This window comes from Pelophylax lessonae (assembly GCF_965119305.1).
Source record: "Pelophylax lessonae genome assembly, chromosome: 1".
Classification (NCBI taxonomy): Eukaryota; Metazoa; Chordata; class Amphibia; order Anura; family Ranidae; genus Pelophylax; species Pelophylax lessonae.
In genome coordinates, this window is record NC_138768.1 from 669,532,786 (window position 1) to 669,555,822 (window position 23,037).

Here is a 23,037-nt window from a genome sequence, read left to right on the forward strand (position 1 = left end):
CACAATGGAGGATCAGTGGTGAGAATTAGCAACATGTTACATGTTACACCCTAAATACAGCGCTGTGCTGGAATTATAAACTGAGCTGAGCTTGTGCAGCTCAGCATGTATTCCACAGAAGACTGTGATCAGGCACTTCTGCAATAAAGACTGCTTGTTTGCAGTTTTTAAATATGGGACTTTAGTTCCACTTTAGCTGCTAAAATGCTATCTCCTGAATATGTCATCCCAATGTACATGGATATTTTTAATTGCAATGTCCATCTAGAAGTAAAAATAAAAATATTTTGACCACTCAGGCTTTAGAGCAAGGAGCGTAAGGCCCCTTTTACGCAATCGGATCAATCAGGCCCACCTGTCTGTTTTTCAGGCGGACTGGATTGGGCCACCCATTGTCCTCTATGGGGAGGTCAGCGGACACCGATCCATCAAAATCTGCTGAAAACAGACATATGGCGATACATTTGTCATCCGTCCAGTGGTTTGTATCGGATAGGATCAGATGAAAATGGGCAGGCTGTTCGTTTTCATCCGTTCTCCCCATAGAGGAGAGCGGTACTCTGATAGGTCTATCTCTGCACAGTGAGCAGAGACAGGGCTGTCATCTGCCTGCTCAGTGGGGTTCAGCAGAGCGATCCCCGCTGAGCAAGCAGAGTCAAAACGGATCTATCCTGCGTGAAAGGGGCCTAAGGAGCACTTATGTGTTTTTTTTTTTTTCTCTTTTTTTGCATCCCCTGCTATCCCATTTGCTTGCAAAATGACTTTGTTAGTTCTGACTCAACACTGGGTTGGAATTTACACTGCCCAGTACTCAGGTCTGGTGACTGGCAGCTCAGGCATCACAACTGCATAGTGGGGAAGAAGGGAAGAACATCAAATATAGCTCAATAAACTGAAGAACTGGGATTTTCTCTGGCTAAGAGGGTGGAAGGTAAGTATTTGCTTGTTACATTCCCTGATTTAAAGTGAACCTATTTTTAAGTTACCCAACATGTGTGTATTAAGCAGAGCCTGAAGTAGGTCCCCTATGCCCCATTCATACTTGCGATTAGGGTATACTGTGAAACCTGGTGGCAAGAATCAGAGGCTTTCTATGGTGAGAACAACAGGTGTTTGTGGATAACTGTGACTACTCAGCCTATACAAAGCAATGACAGGCTGACAGCCGCCACAGCTTTCTGTTGCTGTTTGCAACTGTTCACACAATTAGTGATTGGCTTCAGTTAGAGACAGACGTTCATCCCCTGATGCAGTCTGTCTGCATCCAAGGACAATCATTTGCATATCCAGTGATTAGCTGTGGTTAAGAACAGATGTTCCTCCATGGATGCAGTCGACCTGCAGCCATGGACAACTGCACTCGCTGTCATCCTAGGCTGAGCAGCTGCAACTATTCGCATATACCAGTCTTTTTGGCCACATGAAGTCTCCTTGATTCTTGCTAATGAAATTGGCACTGTATTCCTAACCACAAGTGTGAGTGGGGCCCCAAAGTACACCTATGTCCAGACTATGGACCTTTAAACTATTTTCATACACCTAACAAGCAGCAAAAGAGCTTTTAATAAAGCCACCACTGACCTATCTAAGTGCCTTTAATGTAAGCTTATTTCTTCTCAAAGATAACAACGAAGGCCCTGTAGTTAGGCTTCAGTCTGTTTCTTACAACTTAGGCCTCAGTCACACTGGCACTCCTGCATTTAGTTCTTTTGGAAGTACAGTATAAACAACTATTGTACTTATCAGATCACTTTTTCCAACATTTAGGTATTCTGCTTTTAAGCACATTTAAGGGGGGATTTATCAAAACTGCATCAGCCAGAATCTGGGACAGTTGTTAATGGCATCCAATCAGCCTCTATCTTCAGCTTGTTTAGTTAAGCTTTGAAGATAAAAGATAGAAGCTGATTGGATGCCATTAACAACTGTCCCAGATTCTGGCTGATCCAGTTTTGATAAATTCCCCTCTTAGCCACCTTTAGATGTGTACATGTGTTTAGAGTTTCTAACCGTATCCTGGATACACAGAATTCTATTTTATTTAAATGCAGCTAAACTAATTTCATCTAAATAGAGGTAAACAATGTGAATGGCACCATTTAAATCATTACATGCATGTATATGCGTTTAAAAAAGGCCTGTAAGCATATATAAACATAGGCGTTTGTGCCAAGATTCTGTTCTCATAGAAAAACATTGCTGTGAAATTTGAAAACAAATTCTTCTGCAATGAATATAGAAACATAGATGAATGAGGGCCTGTTTTAAAGTGCCTTTGCTGCTTGTTCAGAATATGCATATACTGCACCTTAGTATGCATATTCTAGGATCAGGTTGTCTATAACATAGTAACATAGTTAGTCAGATTGAATAATACGTACGTCCATCAAGTTCAACCAATATAAAAAGAAAAATAATACCCAGAAAGCCTCTATATACAGAACCCTACAAACCTACAGTTTATCCTGAGGAAATCAGCAACCACACTCTTTCCCCTTATGAAGCATGGTCTACATTTGCTGCAACAAGGAAAAATAGTAGACAGTCTATGACAATTCCCTGGATCTGCAAACTCTGGTGTTATTACTTATAAATGTTAATAGCCAGATATATACTGTGCATTCAAGTTCTTTTTCCACCAGGGCAAATTCTTTTTCCACCAGGACAAAAAGTATCCCATTACATATTGCACTGACCTCATAGTGAATAACTTTGCACAAAACTCACTATATGAACCATTTATTTATTTATAAGGGCCTTTTAAATGCCTGTTATGAAGGGAGAATAAATTCAGTTCAACTAATCTTTCCCCATAGCTGAGGTCTTCCATGTCAGTTTGGTTGCCCCTCTCTGCACTCTCTAGTTCCCAGTATCCTTTTTGTGAACTGGTATCCAAAACTAAACTGCGTATTCCAGGTGAGGTTTTACTAATGTTTTGTACAGGGACAAGATTATTTGTCTCCCTCTGCAGTATATATATCTTTATTAATCCAAGAATGGCAAAAAAGAAAAAAAAAAAAAAAAAGGATCTTGCTTGCTATGATTTTGCAATGCATGTTATTACAAAGTCTATGATCTACTAGAGCACCCAGATCCTTCTCGACCATTGACTCCCCCACTTTACAATATAATTTTACATCTGTCAACAATAACCCTTATTTGCCACATAGTTGCCTAATCGAAAAGTGCAATAAAGTCTCCTTGGAAGTTAAAGACAACTAGAAAAAACATGGACAAAAATGTATAGTTTTCCTGAACAGTATCCTAACCAATGGTTGTTGAAAAAACAAATAGGAAAACATTTGTACAATTTTAGGGGATGTGAATGCATCTGTCCCAAGGAGTGCTTGAGACAAGCTTAACCACACAATTAGGCAGAACCCCAACCCAATCCCCAAGGCCCCAAAAGACACATTCGCATATAGAGTTTATATATATATATACATATATATATATATATATATATATATATATATATATATATATATATATATACATAGGGATCTTCTGTCTGCTCCAATGACATAACTTATCTCTAGGGGGCAGTCCTTGCTGCACTGAACAGCACTCACGTAATGATATGTGAGCGATGTTCAGTGCAGCAGCACTAATGAATTATGTTATTAACTATTCAACCTGGAAGATGAGGACATCTAGTGGTGGAAATTACTTACTGCAGGTACAGCCCCAGATTGAAGATGTGTATTGCAGCAGAAGTATCTTTTTTATTTTATCTTATAATGGGCTATCATTTTTTTGCCTGGAATTCTGTTTTAGGTTGGCAAATGGTCTCCTAAGGCATATACCAAATGAAGGGACTGAAGAATGGGACTGCTTGGACTACAAGAATGAACACTGTCCTCTGCAAACGGTGGTTCAGTGTCAGAGTGTGATAGAAGGAGTAATTGTTGGGCACAGAGCCATATATAGTCTGTGCATTGTAGAGCATCAGCACTTAATTCGCCCATAGTGGTATTAAGGTGTGGTGCTGGCTCTTCAGTGTACTGACAGGCTTGGAGTGGTTGCTAGTGGCAGGCCATAGGGTGGGGAGGAGGGGGCTCCCAGGGGAGTGGTTGCTATTGGCAGGCCATAGGATGGGGAGGAGGGGGCTCCCAGGGGAGTGGTTGCTAGTGGCAGGCCATAGGGTGGGGAGGAGGGGGCTCCCAGGGGAGTGGTTGCTATTGGCAGGCCATAGGGTGGGGAGGAGGGGGCTCCCTGGGGAGTGGTTGCTAGTGGCAGGCCATAGGATGGGGAGGAGGGGGCTCCCAAAGGAGTAGTTGCTAGTGACAGGCCATAGGGTGGGGAAGAGGGGGATCCCAGGGGAGTGGTTGCTAAGTGACAGGTCATAGGGTGGGGAGGAGAGGGCTCCCAAGGGAGTGGTTGCTAGTGACAGGCCATAGGGTGGGGAGGAGGGAGGAGGGGGTAGACAGACCAGCTCCCGCCGTAGCACCCTTGCATGGTGGGGTTTATGAGGGTTCAGTGTCAGTAAGGGCTTTTTTGGGGAGGGTGTTTTAGTGACTGGTGCAATATGATGCTGTGCTATTTTTTTTTTTTTGCTCGCATTGGCAATACATTTTGTATAGAGGAAACTACTGGGTGTGTTTGATCTTCATTTTTTCTTTTTCCTTTTTTGACACTGAGCCATACCTCCTAATCTTTGCAGAGTCTGAGAACATCCTACATTATTTCAGCTGTGCACTCACAGCAGAAATTCTGCCTTCCGAAAGGCTCTGCAAACATGAAGTCTAGCTTGCATATTTATTTAGTTTTGATTGACACATTTGTAATCATTAATCATAATGCATAATTCAACTTAATTTTCTAAGGTTTCAAAATTAATACATACACTAATCATTTCTTCAATTATCCATATTCATTAAAGTGATTTTGCATTTATTTGATCACTCAAATGCCTTGATTAATAGTATTTCAGGTGTAGATATGTTAGGCTGTAACATTTAAAATAATGATTAATTTCTTCCTGTCATTATATTATTTGATCCAGATATTATAATTCTGACAAAGCCAACAAAAATAATTTGCATTATTTGCTTGAACGTCTAGGCATGACTTGATGTATTGCTTTGCATTCACAAATTCCCCTCCTGCCACCTTAGAATAACTTCCTAAATCAGTAGAAACAATTAATAATTGCTACTATAAAGGTAAGCTGTGGAGTTCCCAATATGAATTTAAACTACAATTAAAGGCTCCTGTATGAGAGTCTAAACAAGTAACAAATCCAATTACTATGGGATGCAATAGTCTCAAAACGTAAACAAAAAAAGTTCTTAACCTTCCATGACCGAACTAAATCCTCCTTTATTTGTGTCTCACATGCTTCTCTCCCAGACACTGCAGCTCACAGTGGGAGGGTTTTTTTAGAATGTGTGCAGTGCTGCCAATCCAGAAAGCAGTGTGTGGGACTAGCAGGGCCTTCATACCGAATGGGCACGCTGGGAAGTTGCCCGGGGGCCCCACTTGCCCAGCGACCCAGCCCAGCCCCAGCCAAGCATTAGTCCAGATTCCCGTGTGCATCCCACCGCCGAACTTAGCAGGTGGCAAGCACCTGTCAGCCCTGCGCTGCCGTCAGGTCACTTGGGCCGTGGAGGGGGAGCCCACAACTGCGGGAATGCCTGTCCACCTCCACAGGAACAGGCACACATTGGACAGTTGAGTCTGACTCCCATCCGTGTGTGTTCACTGGACCCAGCCAACGAACTTGGAGGCTGTCATTAGCCTGGCACTGCTGTACCAATAAATATAGCCTTATCGATAATTAGCATTTTTATTATCATGGGTGATTGTGTAGGCAGGGCTCCAGGGCCCGGCAGGGCATTTCCCGGGGCCCTTTAATGCTCTTAAGATGGCACTGAGGACTAGGTGTAGCCAGGTGCTAACTGACAAACTACAGGCTTGTAATTCTACAGTGACAATGCTGATAGCCACTCTTTCTACAGAATTTTTTCATACCATTACTATACCATATCAGTAGTGTAAGCAGGCACAGAGAATGGCAACAATGCTCTTAATTCATAAAAAAAGTGCAGCATCGCTTCCACACCATCAGAGGAGGTTGCTTGGGGTGGATTTCACTGGCAGGCTCAACAGGTGTTTGTGGGACTCTGCAGGGGGCTAAGAGATCTGTAAAGGTGTATTATTAATAATATGATTCATTGTTGCAGTAAATATTTTTTAATGAGAGGTTTTAGTTTTATTTTAATCAAGTTCTATTTGTTATTTCTCAAGATTAGATTTAATAATTTAGCCCCCTGTTAGAGTGCATAAAAATGGCTACTGAGGGGTGCGGGTGGGCAGGTGCTCAAAGGCCCATAGAGTATGTGGTCCCAGCTATGACTGTTTCTTGAACTTAATTACCAACTGTCTTCCTCATATTACATCCTGTACAGTATAAAACAGTGAAAAAAGAAAAAGAAAGAGAAGGGGAAAGTTTACCTTATTCGCTATAGTACTAGCCTGTAATAGCCTTTCATTACCAGGCCTTTTTCAGTTTTCAGTGTTGTAATAGTTTGGCAAACTATGTCTAAATTAATTTTATATCATTTTTTTTTAGAAAGATAGAGCTTTCTTTTGGAGGTATTTGACACCCACTGGGTATTTTAAATGTAACTATATGAAGGAAAATAAGATAATAACATTTAAATAAAAAACAGTTTCCCTTGCTTTTTGTTATGAACACGGGAAAAAAAAAATGCCGCGACGGTGTGAAAACCCCATAATGACTTTATAGAAATGAAGAAACTGGCTGGTATTTAAGTGGTTAAAACACGGAGCTAGGTAATGATGCACTAAATGTACAGGTCATACACAAAAGGGAGGAGAGAGTGAAGTGTTAATATTTAAACCACATACAGTAGGAGGATGGAGGTGAAGGAGTAATGTTCAAACATGTAGGATAAGGGAGGTGAAGGGTATAATTTACAGGTCACTGTAGAGCCATGGATCTGAGATATACAGGAGGGGGTAAAAGGGTTAAAAACTATCTACAACCGCAAATATCTGCTGCAGTTGCTTATCTGGAACTACTGAATGAAAGATTAATTTATTCTTTAGTTCCTCCTTTCTCCCTTTCCTCCATTGTAAGTGAAAGGGGCATTCTCTCCATTGTAAACAGTACACTGTTAACATTTGTGACCACAACCTAAGGGCTAAATAGAATTGTTAAAGTTTTTGTACAATATACGAGGAAGCCCAAATCTAAAGCTGGCCATACATGATTCATTAAAACAAAAAAATAAAAAAAAAGCAGATTCCCCTATCCACACATTCGATGTGCATGCATTCCACCATTTACGCGTTCCCACTGTGCTATAGTATTCTGATGACGGGGAGCCTTGCCCACAGTCAGAATAAAATTATCAGTGTTGCTGGCTATAGCCTGCGGCACTGATTATTCAGCACAAACCCAACAGGCTGGCTGTACACAAGTCAATCGATAGATAGACATATGTACTACCATCCTGCCTATACACGGATTTAAATTCAGCCGGTCCCTGCTTGACTGGCAGAATTTCAAACCATGCATGGCTGACCTTAAAGCGGAGTTCCACCTCATTTGCTTCCTCCCCCCCTCCGGTGCCACATTTGGCACCTTTCAGGGGGGGAGGGGGAATGGGTACCTGTTTTTGACAGGTACCCTACCTCACTTCCAGGAGACAGCGCCGCGGCGTTGTCCACCGGAAGTTCCGCCCTCCTTCTCTTCCCCCCGCCGCTGAGCCTATGAGAATGTGCAGCGCGCTTCATGCATGCGCAGTAGAGAACCGGCTGTGAAGCCAAAAGGCTTCATTGCCGGTTTCCCTTAGAAAGAATGGTGGCGGCAGCACGAGGCAGCCGATCCGAAAATTGGCTGTGGTGCTGACATTGCGGGCTCTCTGAACAGGAAAGTGTCTGTATATTAACCACTTGCCGACCGCCGCACGACTATCTACGTCGGCGGTCAGCCCCTCACAGGCAAAGTGACGTAGGGCTACGTCGCTTGCTTGTGAGGGTCTAGGGAGCGAGCGCGCGCCCCCGGAGGCGCGCTCCCGCGTGGTCACGGACCCCCCCCGCGCGTGTGACCGGCGGACCCGATGTTCGCCGGCCACTCTGCGATCGGCGGGGGAGAGGGAGAAAGTCAGGCAGCTTGTGTAAACTAGCTGCCTGTCATTCTCCTCGGTGTAAAAACACTGATCACACGGATCTACTATGTAGATCCGTTGATCAGTGTCCTTACAGCTCAAGCCACAGCCAATCACAGTAGAAAGCACGCCCCTAGGGACACACACAGCCCCTCCCTCTCAAATAAAGTTAACCCCTTCACTACCAGTGTATTTTTACAGTAACAGTGCATATGTATAGCACTGATTACTGCAGTAATGTCACTGGTAACCCCAAAAGTGTCAAAAATGTCAGTCAAGGGTCCGATCTGTCCACCGCAATGTCGCAGTACCGCAAAAAAATCGCAGATCGCCGCCATTACGCGTTAAAAAAAAAACAACAAAAATTACAAAAATCTTTCCCTTTGTTAGTAAACGCGATAACTTTTACGCAAACCAATCAAAATACGCTTTTTGCGATTTTTTTTACCAAACATAGGTAGCATAAAACAAATTGGCCGAAAATGTTAAAAAATTTTGATTTTTACATTTTTTTGGGGGGGAATTTCCTATAAAAAAAAGTGAAAAATATTGCTATTTTTGCAAAATGTACGCTCTTTTTTTGTTTATAGCGAATGATCAAAAAATCGCACAGGTGATCAAATACCACCAAAAGAAAGCTCTGTTTGTGGGGAAAAAAGGACGCCAAATTCGTTTAGGCACAGTGTCGCACGACCGCGCAATTGTCCGTTAAAGTCACGCAGTGCTGAATCGCAAAATACCCCCTGGTCAGGAAGGGGGTAAAATCTTCCGGGGCTTAAGTGGTTAAAAGTCAGCAGCTACAGTATTTGTAGCTGCTGACTTAAAATTTTTTTTTCTCCAGACGGAACTCCTCTTTAATGTGCTACAGAATCTTGTAAGTTTCATCTTGATCTGCTCCTATGGTCTGATTGAGTGCAGCTTAGGCAATGGGACAAACACTATGGGGTTATTTACTAAAGGCAAAAAGGCTGTGCACTTTGCAAAGTGCAATTGCACTCTGCAAGTGCTGTTTCTCCAAAGCTTAGTAGATGAGGTGAAGCTTCACTTTGGAAAGAATACCCAATCGCACGCAATAAAAAACACAACAGCATTTTCTCTTGAACATGATTGGATGATGGAAGTCAGCAGAGCTTCTGCTCATTTACTAAACTCTGGATCAACTGCACTTTGCAAAGTGCCTAGTCTATTTGCCTTTAGTAAACCAACCCTTATATCTTTATTTCAGTTCACATACAATATATTCCTGCTTAAATGTATTGGAACAACTATGTAAAAGTAAGGATGGAAGCCTAAAATTCCAAAAAACATTTTTTAAATTAGTTTAGGATAGATTTGGAATAAAGGTTAAAGACTGCCTTATTGCCATATCAGATTAAGTTAGAGAGAGAGAAAGACTGAAGGAAAGCAGCTTTGTTATGCTTTTTATCAAAACAAGCAGTAACCAACCTCACAGAGTTAAGATTCAGCCCTCTTTCCATGTCTGAATAATAAATCATGTATGTTGTTTGTTGTTAGGCCTGTTAAAGGCTTTCATACATGTAGTCTTAGAGCATCCTCTCATAATTATTAGATTGTAAGAGCTGATGAGCAGAGTCCTTATAACCCTATTGTATTTTATTGTACTGTAACTGTACTGTCTCCCTTTATATTGTAAAGCGCTGTGCAAACTGTTAGCACTATGTAAATTCTGTATAACAATAATAACTGGGACCTAAAAGTGCCCTAGCCTCCTGTTGCAACTGCATTTTATTGGAACCATTACATTTAAGTCTTAAAAATTGGCTTCAGGCATACTTTGTATTACAGGTCTTGGGTGAGCACTGTTTATGTGTAGAATCATATTCCCAGCAAAGAGTTTCTGGTAAAGAGTGGTAAAGAGTAATCATGATTTCAATATTTAGAAAACTCTTAAGGCTATGATGCATGGTAAACTTGAGATTCCAGGTGTTACTGCTCAGGGAAGACAAAAACTCAGAGAGTAGAAGGTCAGTGCTATTCTATACCACAATTACATAATCTATGCAGTGATACCAAAGTAAGATTCAAGGCCAAAGCATAGGTGTCTTCTGAGAACACCATATGTTGTAACCCTCCTTGGTACAGGTTAGTGTAGGAAGGCTCTCCATCCCCCCCCCCCCCCAGTGCTCTCCAGCTCCCCCCTGTTCTCTGCCCCACGCTCTGCACCCTTGCCAGTGCTCTCTAGCTTCCCCCCAGTGCTCTCCACCTCCACCAGTGCTCTCAGCCCCCACCAGTGCTCTCTGCCCCCACCAGTGCTCTCTGCCCCCACCAGTGCTCTTCGCCCCCCAGTGCTCTCCACCACCAGTGCTCTCCACCCCCTGCTTTCCACCCCCTGCTCCCCCCCCCCCAGTTCTCTCCACCTCACTCCTGTGCTTTTTGCCACCCCTGTGCTCTTTCCCAGTCCCCTCACCCCCCACAGCTCTGCTAGGCTCCCTCCTCCTTTCTCCCGCCGGCTGCTGCGGGGGATCTGTCAGGATGGTATCATTGGCTTCTCAGTCTAAAATGCCCGGACCTATTTTTGTCCCATTCTGGGCCTGTTCTTTTGTATATGCTTTTTGTACATTACTTTTTTTTTAAAATTCAGACACAACTGAGTCATTTTTAAATAATTTGTAAATAAAGATATTTTTTTATAAGATATATTGAGATTGTTCACTGTCTCTCTATTTACCTAAAAAGTCAGTTTTTTCTTCCAAAATAGATTTGGTTGTAGTTTTGAAATGATACTAAAGGCAAAATAAAAAATGACTTCTATGAAAACGGTCTGTCAGTGGCATTTACAAAACTTTGTTTTGTCTTTGAAAACAGAAAGAAATTGAGACTTTAAATGAGGCATGTTATACGGCCAATGGAGTAAAAACATAATGAAATATTTATTGATACAAAAACAATACATATGACATATAGCCAAGATTAAAAATAAAGAATTGGTGATAAATTGGAAGATTTGAGCTGGTAAACATTTCCCAGAGTAACACATTGATACAAACATAGTTATACACATTGTAGTATGACTGTAGGCACATATAAATCATAGAGCTGCATTAAAGTACGCCCAACGTGTTTCTGTGGACTGTACTCCACTTCAACAGGAGCAGATGTATGATGCGTAACTGCAAAAAATATGTGTATCAGAAACAAACCAATGTAGTGTACTAGTTAAAGAGGAAGTAAACTGGCTGAAAAAAAAATGTGAAAAAAAAAACCTGTAATGACAAAGGCATAATGAGCTAGTATGCATCGCACTCTGCTCGCCCGTATTTTTGAGCCCCCACAGCTCCTGGGAGAGATGCATTCTCATGTCAGCATGTTTTGCAAGATCTGAGCTGTACTGTAAGATTATTGGGGTTGATTTTTCTTCCTCTTTAACTAGTACACTACATTGGTTTGTTTCTGATACACATATTTTTTGCAGTTACGCATCATACATCTGCTCCTGATGAAGTGGAATACAGTCCACAGAAACGCATTAGGCCTACTTTCATGCAGTTCTATGATTTATATGTACCCACAGTCATACTACAATGTGTGTAACTATGGTTGTATCAATGTGTTACTCTGGGAAATGTTTACCAGCTCACATCTTCCAATTTATCACCAATTCTTTATTTTTCATTCTGGCTATATGTTATATGTATTGTTATTGTATCAATAAATATTTCATTATGTTTTTACTCCATTGGCCGTATCACACGCCTCATTTAAAGTCTCAATTTCTTTCTGTTTTCAATTTCTACTAGGAATGGAGGTGCTTGGTCCATTATCATGTGCCTCATTCAAAGTCCCAAAACCCCTCTTCCCCTTTGCTATTTATTTTGTCTTTGTTTTCCTGAGTTCCCCTGTAACTTAGTTTTTTACCTGTTGATCCTGGTTTTATTTGTCAACTTCCTTTAACAGACCAAGTTGTGCAGCAAAAGTGGAAGTTAGAGGATTGAGACAAGTCATTAATTTAGTTAATACCTTTATCTTATAGAGATAAAACGGTTTCTGTGATAGCTGGAGCTAGGCTTTAATTTGTTAGCCAAATAGTCCATCTAAATTTATTAGTCCATATTACACCAGCCTTTCCAGACAGTGCTACTGTCCAAAGATGACTCATTGCTCTCCCATAGATAGAGGAGCCATCCTAAGACAGGAGATGTGTTACTGGCCAGATCACCATGTCAAATAAAAGACAAAATGCCTAAAAAGGAAAACAATACAGTTAACCACTTGCCGACCGCCGCACGACTATTTACTGCGGCAGTCAGCCCCTTACAGGCATAGCGATGTAGTACTACATCGCTAGCCTGTGAGGGTCTAGGGAGCGAGCGCGCGCCCCCGGAGGTGCGCTTCCGCTCCCGCGTGGTCACGGAACCCCCCGCGCGTGTGACCGGCGGACCCGATGTCCGCCGGTCACTCGCCGATCGTCGGTGCAGAGGGAGAAAGGCAGGCGGCTAATGTAAACAAGCCGTCTGTCATTCTCCCCTGTGTAGAAATAGTGATCATACGGTTCTACTATGTAGGACCGTTGATCACTGTTCCTACACCTCAAGCCACAGCCAATCACAGTTAGAATCACGCCCCTAGGGACACACATAACCCCTCCCTCTCAAAAAAAGTTAACCCCTTCACTGCCAGTGTAATTTTACAGTAACAGTGCATATGTATAGCACTGATTACTGCAGTAATGACACTGGTAACCCCAAAAGTGTCAAAAATGTCAGTCAAGGGTCCAATCTGTCCGCCGCAATGTCACAGTCCCGCAAAAAAAATCGCAGATCACCGCCATTACGCGTTAAAAAAAAACAACAAAAATGACAAAAATCTTTCCCTTTGTTAGTAAATGCGATAACTTTTGCGCAAACCAATCAAAATACGCTTTTTGCGATTTTTTTTACCAAACATATGTAGCATAAAACAAATTGGCCGAAAATGTTAAAAAATTTTGATTTTTACATTTTTTTTGGTGAATTTCATATAAAAAAATATGAAAAATATTGTTATTTTTGCAAAATTGTCGCTCTTTTTTTGTTTATAGCGCATGATCAGAAAATCGCACAGGTGATCAAATACCACCAAAAGAAAGCTCTGTTTGTGGGGGAAAAAAAAGGACGTCAAATTCGTTTAGGTACAGCGTCGCACGACCGTGCAATTGTCCGTTAAAGTCACGCAGTGCCGAATCGCAAAAAAAAACCCTGGTCGGAATGGGGGTAAAATCTGGTTAAAGTGGTTAAAGATTAATAAGCTGAAATATATTCCATTTTTGTTTTTGAGTTTTCCATACTGCTTTAACAAAAAAGAGAGAACCCCAACTTTTTGAGATAGAACACCAATTAGCAAAAGTATGTAGACATAGGACACACCCCCTGCCATGCTCTCTTAAAGGAGAATTATAAGAAGAAATTAATTAGTTAAACCCACAAGTGCTTTTTGTTTACCACTACTATTCCTTTATATTGGCTTTGGGAATTTACAGATTCAGCCATTTAGGAATCTATGAAAGGTTTAGCACTGGGACACACTTTTTAAAAGATAAAAAGTGAATTTTATATACAACTATATACTGTAAATCAGACCAAAATGAGGGACAATGAGAAGGAAAGAGGGACAGAAGGACTTTTTTCCAAATCAAGGATAATCCTTTAAAATGGGGGACAATTGGGGGCTATGCATAATTGTAGGCATGGAGGTGGGGCCAGTCACATGACTGGACTCTCCTGGCTTTCTTTTGTTCACTCCACCTATTTGAATAGCGCTCATTTTAAAAGCATATGAGTGTATTTTTGTTGGTTTTTGAGCAGCATTATGAACACTATAAAGCTATAATTCTGATTTATAACTGGGGCTCTGTGTGTTCTGTACACAGTTTTTACTTCTTTTGTTGGACTACACACTGGGGAATAAAAACATTTTTTAATATATTTTGTAGCTCACAAAATATAACATTGCCGGAGTATGAATTTTTTTTACCTGTGTCCTCAGTAAGCTATGCTGTGCTGGAGCTAGCCAGAAATCAACATGCTCTGTATATCATATCGATGTGAAATGTTTCCTGAGATAATTCAGCAATGCACTGATCTTATCAGATAATTGTTTCCGCTTTTCTATGATTTGTAATGATGGTATCACAATCAAAGCCTTTTATAAAAATAAACAAAGATCAAGATGAACAAAATGTGTTATCTTTCTGTAAGCCACTTCATTATTATTTGTGCTTTTGTCATTTTCTAAGGCTCACTGCTTTGTAAAACCTTGAAGGTCTTAAAGGTCTATACACACTCTAATTCTTATACATAAAAATTTTGATGAAGGGTCAGTGACCTATGCCCTTCATCCCAGCTGACCTACTTGCAGACTTCCTTGTATTAATACTGGATTTGAGAGGCTATATATATATATATATATATATATATATATATATATATATATATATATTTATATATATATTTTTTTGCAAATTTATTTTATTATATTTTGAAAGCCGTGAAAATACTAAAATGTAAACCTAAACCACAAAAGTTCACTACTAATCCATAGTTACATAGTTACATAGTTACATAGTAGATGAGGTTGAATAAAGACAATAGTCCATCGAGTTCAACCTGTGTAGGTGTGTGTGGCTGTAATCATCTCACATAGCCCTGAATGTTCTGATCCTTGAGATGTACGTCTAAGAGTCTTTTGAAAGCCACCATACTACCCACAGAAACCACCTCTTGTGGTAGAGAATTCCACAATCATGTAGCTCTAACAGTAAAGAACCCCCCTCGTTGCCTGAGGTTAAAACGCTTCTCCTCTAATCGCATTGTATGCCCTCGAGTCCTCATGCAATCCCTTCGACTGAACAGCTTTTTTTCTAAGCTGAGATTCCCATTGAGATATTTAAAAATTGCTATCATGTCCCCCCTCAGGCATCTCTTCTCCAGGGAGAATAAATCAAGCAATTGCAGACACTCATAACTTCATAATTAAGGTCCTCAAATCCCCTAATTGGTTTAGTTGCCCTTCTCTGGACTCTCTCCAGCTCCAACACATCCCTCCTGAGGACTGGCGACCAGAACTGGACAGAATACTCCAGATGCGGTCGGACCAGAGTTTTATAAAGTGGAAGGATTATAGTCTTTTCTCTGGAATACATCCCTTTCTTTATGCATGCTAATATTCTGCTGGCTTTGGCAGCTGCCGCTTGACATTGCATGCTATTGCCTAGTCTATCATCAACCAAGACTCCCAGATCCTTCTCCATTGTTGATTCTCCCAAGGGTTCCCCTCCTAATGTGTATTGTGCTTTTATGTTTCTAGTCCGTTATTTTGTCCACACCATCAGAATTTATTTTTCACAGTGAACATTGTCATTTGACAAAGAAAACAGTGCCCAAAAATGGCATTATTGTCACATTTACCCAAATCGGAATTTTGGAGAAAGTTTTAACATTTTTTTTTTCCTAATGTGTGTGATTAATAATTAATTTGAAAGCCCAAATAAAGTCTAACACCTTTTAACCACTTGCCTACTGAGCACTTTCACCCCCTTCGTGACCAGGCCAATTTTCAGCTATCAGTGCTTTCAAAACTTTGAATGACAATTGTGCGGTCATGCAAAGCTGTACCCATATAAAATTTGTATAATTTTTAAAAAAATAGATAGAGCTTTTTTTGGTGGTATTTAATCACCACTGGGCTTTTTACGTACTTTTTTGCTAAACAAATCAAAAGAAACTAAAAATTAAAAAAAAACAAAACTTTTTTTTTGTTTCTGTTATATAATTTAGCAAATAAGTAATTTTTCTTCTTCAGTGATGTGCACTGGTGAGGCTACACTGATGGGCACTAATGAAGCTGCACTAAAGAGCATTGATGAGGCTGCACTAATGGACACTGGTGAGGCTCCACTGACAAGGAGGCACTCATGGGCACTGACGGTCACTGATAGGCAGCACTGATAGGCAAGAAGGGACCCGAGAAGAGGAGGATGCGGGCTGCCCTGTGCAAAACTACTGCACAGGGCAGGTAGGTATAACATGTTTGTTATTTTTTTTAAATAAATTAGACTTTACAATCACTTTAATTGGAAAAAAGTCATATAAACCAGCCAACACATTTCAGGGACAACACAACTCCCCCTTTATCAGGGCTCAACACAAGATAAGACTTGGATGGACAATTTGGAGTGACAACTTGACAGCTGTTGCTGAGCAGCAATGGACCATCTGTATTCAAGTTGTTTCTCCATGTGGAGAGTTCAGTATGTATTTCGAATATAGATATTTGAAGTTTTAACCTATGTTGAGCCCTGATGAAGAGGGAGTGGTGTTGCCCCTGAAATGCATTGGCTGTTTTTAAAAGACTTTCTTTACCTACAATTTCTTGGACAATTTTTTTTATCTGGGTTTTGTCTGGCGCTCCATTCTGTATTTGTCTGATCCATTGACTGTCCATGGAGGGAAGCTTTGCTGTGTGTGAGCTGACTTGCCAGAACTATTGAGCTTGTTTGAAGTTTCCTTCTTCTTGCTACACTTTCAAGTCTAAGGCCCCTTTCACACGGTGGAATCCGTCGGCGGACTCCGTTTTTCTCAGCGGGGGATCGATCCGCCCATCCCCCGCTGAGCAGGCAGATGGCAGCTCTGTCTCCGCGCTGTGTGCGGAGACACAGCTGTCAATTCCTGCTGTTCTCTATGGGGGAATCGGATGGGAACGGACCGTCTGTCGTTCTCATCCGATCCCATCCGATCCGCTGGACGGATGGAAAATAGGGTTTCCATCCGTCAAGATTTGACGGATCGGATCAGATCGGATGTCAGTGGACATGTCTCCGCTGACATCCGATACCACATAGAGATGCATGGGGAATCCGTTCAGATCCGCCAAAAAAAACTGACAGGCGGATCTGAACGGTCTGCCTGTGTGAAAGGGGCCTAAATGTTCCCAGCTCTTCATTGAGTAGGTTGTTCTGAGGTCTTTATTGCTTAGTGTCAGCTTCTCCAACTGCCCTGATCACCATTTTTACCAAGAATTAAAGGGACGTTGAATCCAAAATTTTGTGTTGCCACTGGAACAGGAATGGAGTAAAATATTTTAACTCCCTATCCTTACCCACACTTAAGCAAAAAAAAAAAAAGTTTTGGCTTTAGATATACAGTACTTTCATATAGACAATTATTACTGTCCATCTTCTTCATTCTGCTTACTGTTTGAATGTCATATGCATGCACTGTATGTCTCCCCTCCAGACATTAATACAGGACACTGTCAGACAGGATTCAGTATTGACGGCTGTTTTAAGCAGAATTTTTTTAGGGATATTCTAGATCTCTTGTATTGCTTCTCCGGAAAGCTCAAGGCAACACTTATTCATATTCTCCCAAACTGCCAGAATCCCTTATAAAACATTTAGTATTAATATTTTTATAAAGCAAAAATTGATATACATTCTTTACAAGGACAATGGTTTTAGGCTAATACGTGTAGGTACATTAAACTATGCTTAGTGGCAACAGAAAATGACAATGATGTGCAGCAATAGAAAGAGTGTCATATTTTTGTTGGCTGCTGGAGACATATTTTATCCTGTGTTAGAAAACCAACTGTTCCATTATTTAGCTGTTCACCCTGATAATGCAGAGCAATATTCCAAGATGGCTCTACATTCCAAGTAAGTATTTTATTTTTTATGAATTGAGTATAGCTAAAGTCAAAACTTAAAGTATAGACAGATTTTTTTTTTTTTGTATTTTGATAGAATGGTGAGCGGTTAGAACCCTTGTCAGGTCCTTATTGTTGTCTGTTTCAGCTTCTCCAATTGTCCTGATCACCAATGTCATTAGGAACTGAGGTGAGAGAGAATTCACAATTTTGGATTGTCACTGGAACAGTTCTCTCACCTCTCCACAAACCCCCCTCCCCCACCACAGCTCTCTCACCTCTCCACAAACCCCCCCACTACAGTTCATTCACCTCTCCACAAACCCCCCTCCCCCACCACAGCTCTCTCACCTCTCCACAAATCCCCCCCCCCACCACAGCTCTCTCACCTCTCCACAAACCCCCCCACTACAGTTCATTCACCTCTCCACAACCCCCCTCCCCCACCACAGCTCTCTCACCTCTTTACAAATCCCCTCCACCATAGCTCTCTCACCTCTCTACAAACACTCCCCCCCCCACAACAGTTCCCTCACCTCTCCACAACCCCCTCACCAGAGTTTCCTCACCTCTCCACAAATCCCCCCCACCACAGCTCTCTCACCCCTCCCCCACCGCAGCTCTCTCACCTCTTTACAAATCCCCCCCACCACAGCTCTCTCACCTCTCTACAAACCCTCCCCCTACCACAGTTCCCTCACCTCTCCACAATCCCTCACCACAGTTTCCTCACCTCTCCACAAATCCCCCCCACCACAGCTCTCTCACCTCTCCACTAACCCCCCCCCACACTACAGTTCTCTCACCTCTCCACAAATCCCTCCCCCACCACAGCTCGCTCACCTCTCCACAATCCCCCACCGCAGCTCTCTCACCTCTTTACAAACCCCCCCACCACAGCTCTCTCACCTCTTTACAAACCCTCCCCCCCCCACACTACAGTTCTCTCACCTCTCCACAAATCCCTCCCCCACCACAGCTCGCTCACCTCTCCACAAACCCCCCCACCACAGTTCTCTCACATCTCTCTACAAACCCCCCCCCCACCACAGCTCTCTCACCTCAACACAACCCCCCCCACCCAACTACAGTTCTCTCACTTCTCCACAAAGCCCCCCCATCACAGCTCTCTTTCACCTCTCCACAAACCCCCCACCACAGCTCTCTCACCTCTCCAGAAATCCTCCCCACCACAGCTCTTTCACCTCTCCACAACCCCCCCCCCCCACAGTGCTCCCACCTCTCCACCCCCCCCCCACCACAGCTCTCTCACCTCTGCACAAACCCTCCCACCACAGTTCTCTCCCCTCTCCAAAAATCCCTCCCCCACCACAGCTCTCTTACCTCTCCACAAACCCCCCTACTACAGTTCTCTCACCTCTCCACAAACCCCCCACCCCCCTCCCCCACCGCAGCTCTCTCACCTCTTCACAAATCCCCCCACCACAGCTCTCTCACCTCTCCACAAACCCCCCTACTACAGTTCTTTCACCTCTCCACAAACCCCCCTCCCCCACCGCAGCTCTCTCACCTCTTCACAAATCTCCCCCCACCACAGCTCTCTCACCTCTCTACAAACCCTCCCCCTCACCACAGCTCCCTCACCTTTCCACAACCCCCCATCCAACTACAGTTCTCTCACTTCTCCACAAATCCCCCCACCACAGCTCTCTCACCTCTCCACAACCCCCCCCCCCCCAACCACAGGTCTCTTACCTCCCCACAAACCCCACACCCAACTACAGTTCTCTCACTTCTCCACAAATTCCCCCACCACTGCTCTCTCACCCCTCCACAAATCCCCCACCACAGCTCTTTCACCTCTCCACATCCCCCCCCCCCCCCACCACAGCACTTTCACCTCTCCACAACCCCCCCAAAACAGTTCTCTCACCGCTCCACAAACCCCCCACCACAGTTCTTTCACCGCTCCACAACCCCCCCCCCACCACAGTTCTCTCACCTCTCCACAAACCCCCCCACCCCAGCTCTCTCATCTCTCCACAAATCCCCCCACCACAGCTCTCCCACCTTTCCACAACCCCCCCCCCCCACCACAGCTCTTTCACCTCGCCAAAACCCCCCCAACAGAGTTCTCTCACTGCTCCACAAACGCCCCACCACAGTTCTTTCACCGCTCCACAACTCCCCCCCCACCACAACTCTCTCACCTCTCCACAAATCCCCCCCCCCACCACAACTATCTCACCTCTTCACAAACCCCTCCACCACAGGTCTCTTACCGCTTCACAAACCCCCCTACCACAGCTCTCTCCCCTCTCCACAATCCCCCCCCCACCACAGCTCTCTCACCTCTCCATAAATCCCCCTCCCACCTCTACACAAATCCCCCTCCCACCACAGCTCTCTCCCCTCTCCACAATCCCCCCCCCACCACAGCTCTCTCACCTCTCTACAAATCCCCCCCCCCACCACAGCTCTCTCACCTCTCCACAATCCCTCCCCCCCACCACAGCTCTCTCACCTCTCCACAATCCCCCCCCCCCACCACAGCTCTCTCAACTCTCCACAAATCCCCCTCCCACCACAGCTCTCTCAACTCTCCACAACCCCCCCCCCCCACACAGCTCTCTCACCTCTTTACAACCCCTCCCCAGCTCTATCATCTCTTCACAAATACCCCCCCCCCCCCCACTCCACAGTCAGCTGACACGGACTGCAATAAAAAAAACTGATAGAGGTTCTATTTTTATTTCAAAAACTGAATAAAACAGTATTTTGGCTTTACATACAATTTAATGGTGAGCAAAACTAGTTCAGTTTAGTAATCCATTTGTGACAAGGTCAAATTCTCCTTGTTGATTTTAAAGTAGCTTTTTGTCTAAGCTTTTCTATTGGAAAGGTGAGCGTATGAACAAGCCTGTTCCACAGAATTGTACTTTAGGTATTAGCATGCTTTACATGGCAATACCTGGTTGCTAGGTGACGTACGGACTGCATGCTGAGGCTTCAAGAGGTGTGTGAGTAAGCAAAAATTGATACTATGTGCTAAGCAGCTGAAACCAAACACCTTTTATGACATATATGTTCTGTCCTTTGTTTCTGCCTTTGAAAATACAGGAGTGCAGCATGTGTTATACATAAGCAACATTCAGAAGACAATGGCCTAAAGAAGAAACAGATCAAGCCTTCCATTAATGAGCTGAGCATGGCTTAGTGTGAGAAGCCGGACAAGACGCACCATGGCACAGATCATCAGTATCAGCAAGTCTCTGCCTAGTATCAGCCTACAGGGGGTCGACTCAGAGACATGTACTATAGTATTCAAGAACCACTGGGCTCAGGTAATGATAAATCACACAAATCTAACTGTATATATATATATATATATATATATATATATATATATATAATATATATATATATATATACTTATATTTATCTTCTATGTATAATAGTTTTAAAGTTCAAATGAATGGGTTACAGCACCAGCAGTTAGAGTTTGTTTATTTCTAAACACCTTTCAAAGAAGGAAGAGCAAGTGATTATGTATTACCTATATTACAAAATTCGACACTAGTTGTTTTTAATACAATTTCAACACCTTTTCCATTCATTTAATTCATTTATTACAGAGTATTTCACCTTGAGTTTCTTGTTCGTAATCTTCATCAGCCTATTTTGTGTCCCCCTGATATGGTACTTCATTTTTTAAATTCAATCCTCTTTTTCTCTTAGAGGATCTACTGGTCTTCCTGTACTTCATTTGTTAAATCAAACACCTTCGGCTTAACTTGCTAAAAGCACACTCTTTTTTTTTTTTTAACAAGAAAAAGGAAGGAAAGGCAGAAGACTCACTCCTGACAGTCATTTGACTGATGGAAGGAATGGACTATGTCAGATACGCAGGGGTGGCTAAAGGGTTCCATAACAGAAGTACAAGTTAAAACAGTTTGGGATAAATCAGTTGCCAGCGCTACGCAGAGGAAGAGAGAGAGGTGATGACATAAGCTTCTCTATACAGAGTGAAAAAGTACAAATAAAACTTTACAAAAGCCACCTTTTGATATATAAAAAAGAATTTGATACAATATGTTTTAGATGTGAAATGTTTACACTCTTTGCTTTACAGAGGGCTTTTATGAATACGAATCTCTCAGAAGATTTGAATATATCCACAAAGAAATACTGAGTGGTTTCTACCACTCGGAAAACCAGGAGCCCCTATCTCAGGTTCCAGATGTAGCACCACTTTTTGCCATGGCATCTAAGATTAGTTCCGTTATAGTGACACAATTAATTCCCCTCATCTGGCTCAATTCATTATTGCAATTTTTTTCAGCTTTTTGGTAAAAGAGGAAAACCCCCCAACCCCTTTCATGTGTATATGTGGCATTTATAAAGCAGCATTGAGATGGTCCTTTTCTGTGCTGCCAAATGTATATTTTTGTGCTGTGAGCACCCACCAGCACTGTGATCGTGCTGTCACTGGCAGCTCCTGGTCACGTACCTACAACTGGGAGCCAGTAGGATGGGTCTTCAGTCATGTGATTACCGTGACCGTGAATCACAAGGATCACATGATCAGAAAGCCCAGGAAACACATCCTGCCTTAATATCTGGGGTTAAACCTGACCTCCATGGTTTAGTAAAATTTAAATAGTTTGTTTGGACCAAGCTGATCCAAGCAAACTATTCACTTTACTAACAAATACAGCAACTGTGTGTGCTATAAAAACTGTATGCAGCCTAAGTTACATAAAGTATACAGCACTGTGTTCTGGCAGCAGAACAAGAACTTCCCATCCAGCTCCTGGGACGAAATCAAGTCAGACTGAGCACCACACAATCAGAGGAAGCTTTGTATTCATTCATAGAATACAAAGCTAGCAGTGAACGGCTGACACCGAGATAGGAACTCCCGATTCTGGAACAAAATCAAGTCAGGCTGAGCGCTACTCAGCTATTCACCACTAAGTTTGTATTCTATGAACGAATACAAAGCTTCTTCTGATTAGCTCAGCCAGAGATCATGCGGCCATACACCCGTCTCTTTACCTCAACCGATCAGAGGAAGCTTTGTATTCATTCATAGAATATAAATGTCCCTGTGAACGGCTTAGTGGTGCTCAGTCTGACTCGGTTTCCTCCCAGGAGCTGGATGGGAAGTTTTTGTCCCGCTGCCAGAACACAGCGCTGTATACTGTATGTAACTTGGGCTACATACAGCTTTTATAGCACACAGCTTATGCATGTGTAAGTAAAGTAAATTGTTTGTTTGCACCAGGTTGGTCCA

The 23,037-nt window shown here is 42.7% G+C and overlaps 1 protein-coding gene across 4 annotated transcripts in view; it reads left to right on the forward strand.

Moving 5' to 3' along the window:
- FHIP1A (FHF complex subunit HOOK interacting protein 1A) overlaps positions 1-23,037 on the forward strand; it is a 334,888-nt gene that overhangs the window by 139,633 nt on the left and 172,218 nt on the right. For 3 of the 4 annotated variants that reach the window (XM_082248315.1, XM_082248314.1, XM_082248317.1), the window contains one exon: positions 20,862-21,085. In XM_082248315.1, the coding sequence (XP_082104441.1) occupies positions 20,984-21,085 (102 nt within the window). In that variant the 5' untranslated portion in view covers positions 20,862-20,983. Of the gene's footprint in view, positions 1-20,742; positions 20,766-20,861; positions 21,086-23,037 lie in introns of those variants that run through there. The other variant, XM_082248316.1, reaches the window with a different exon arrangement.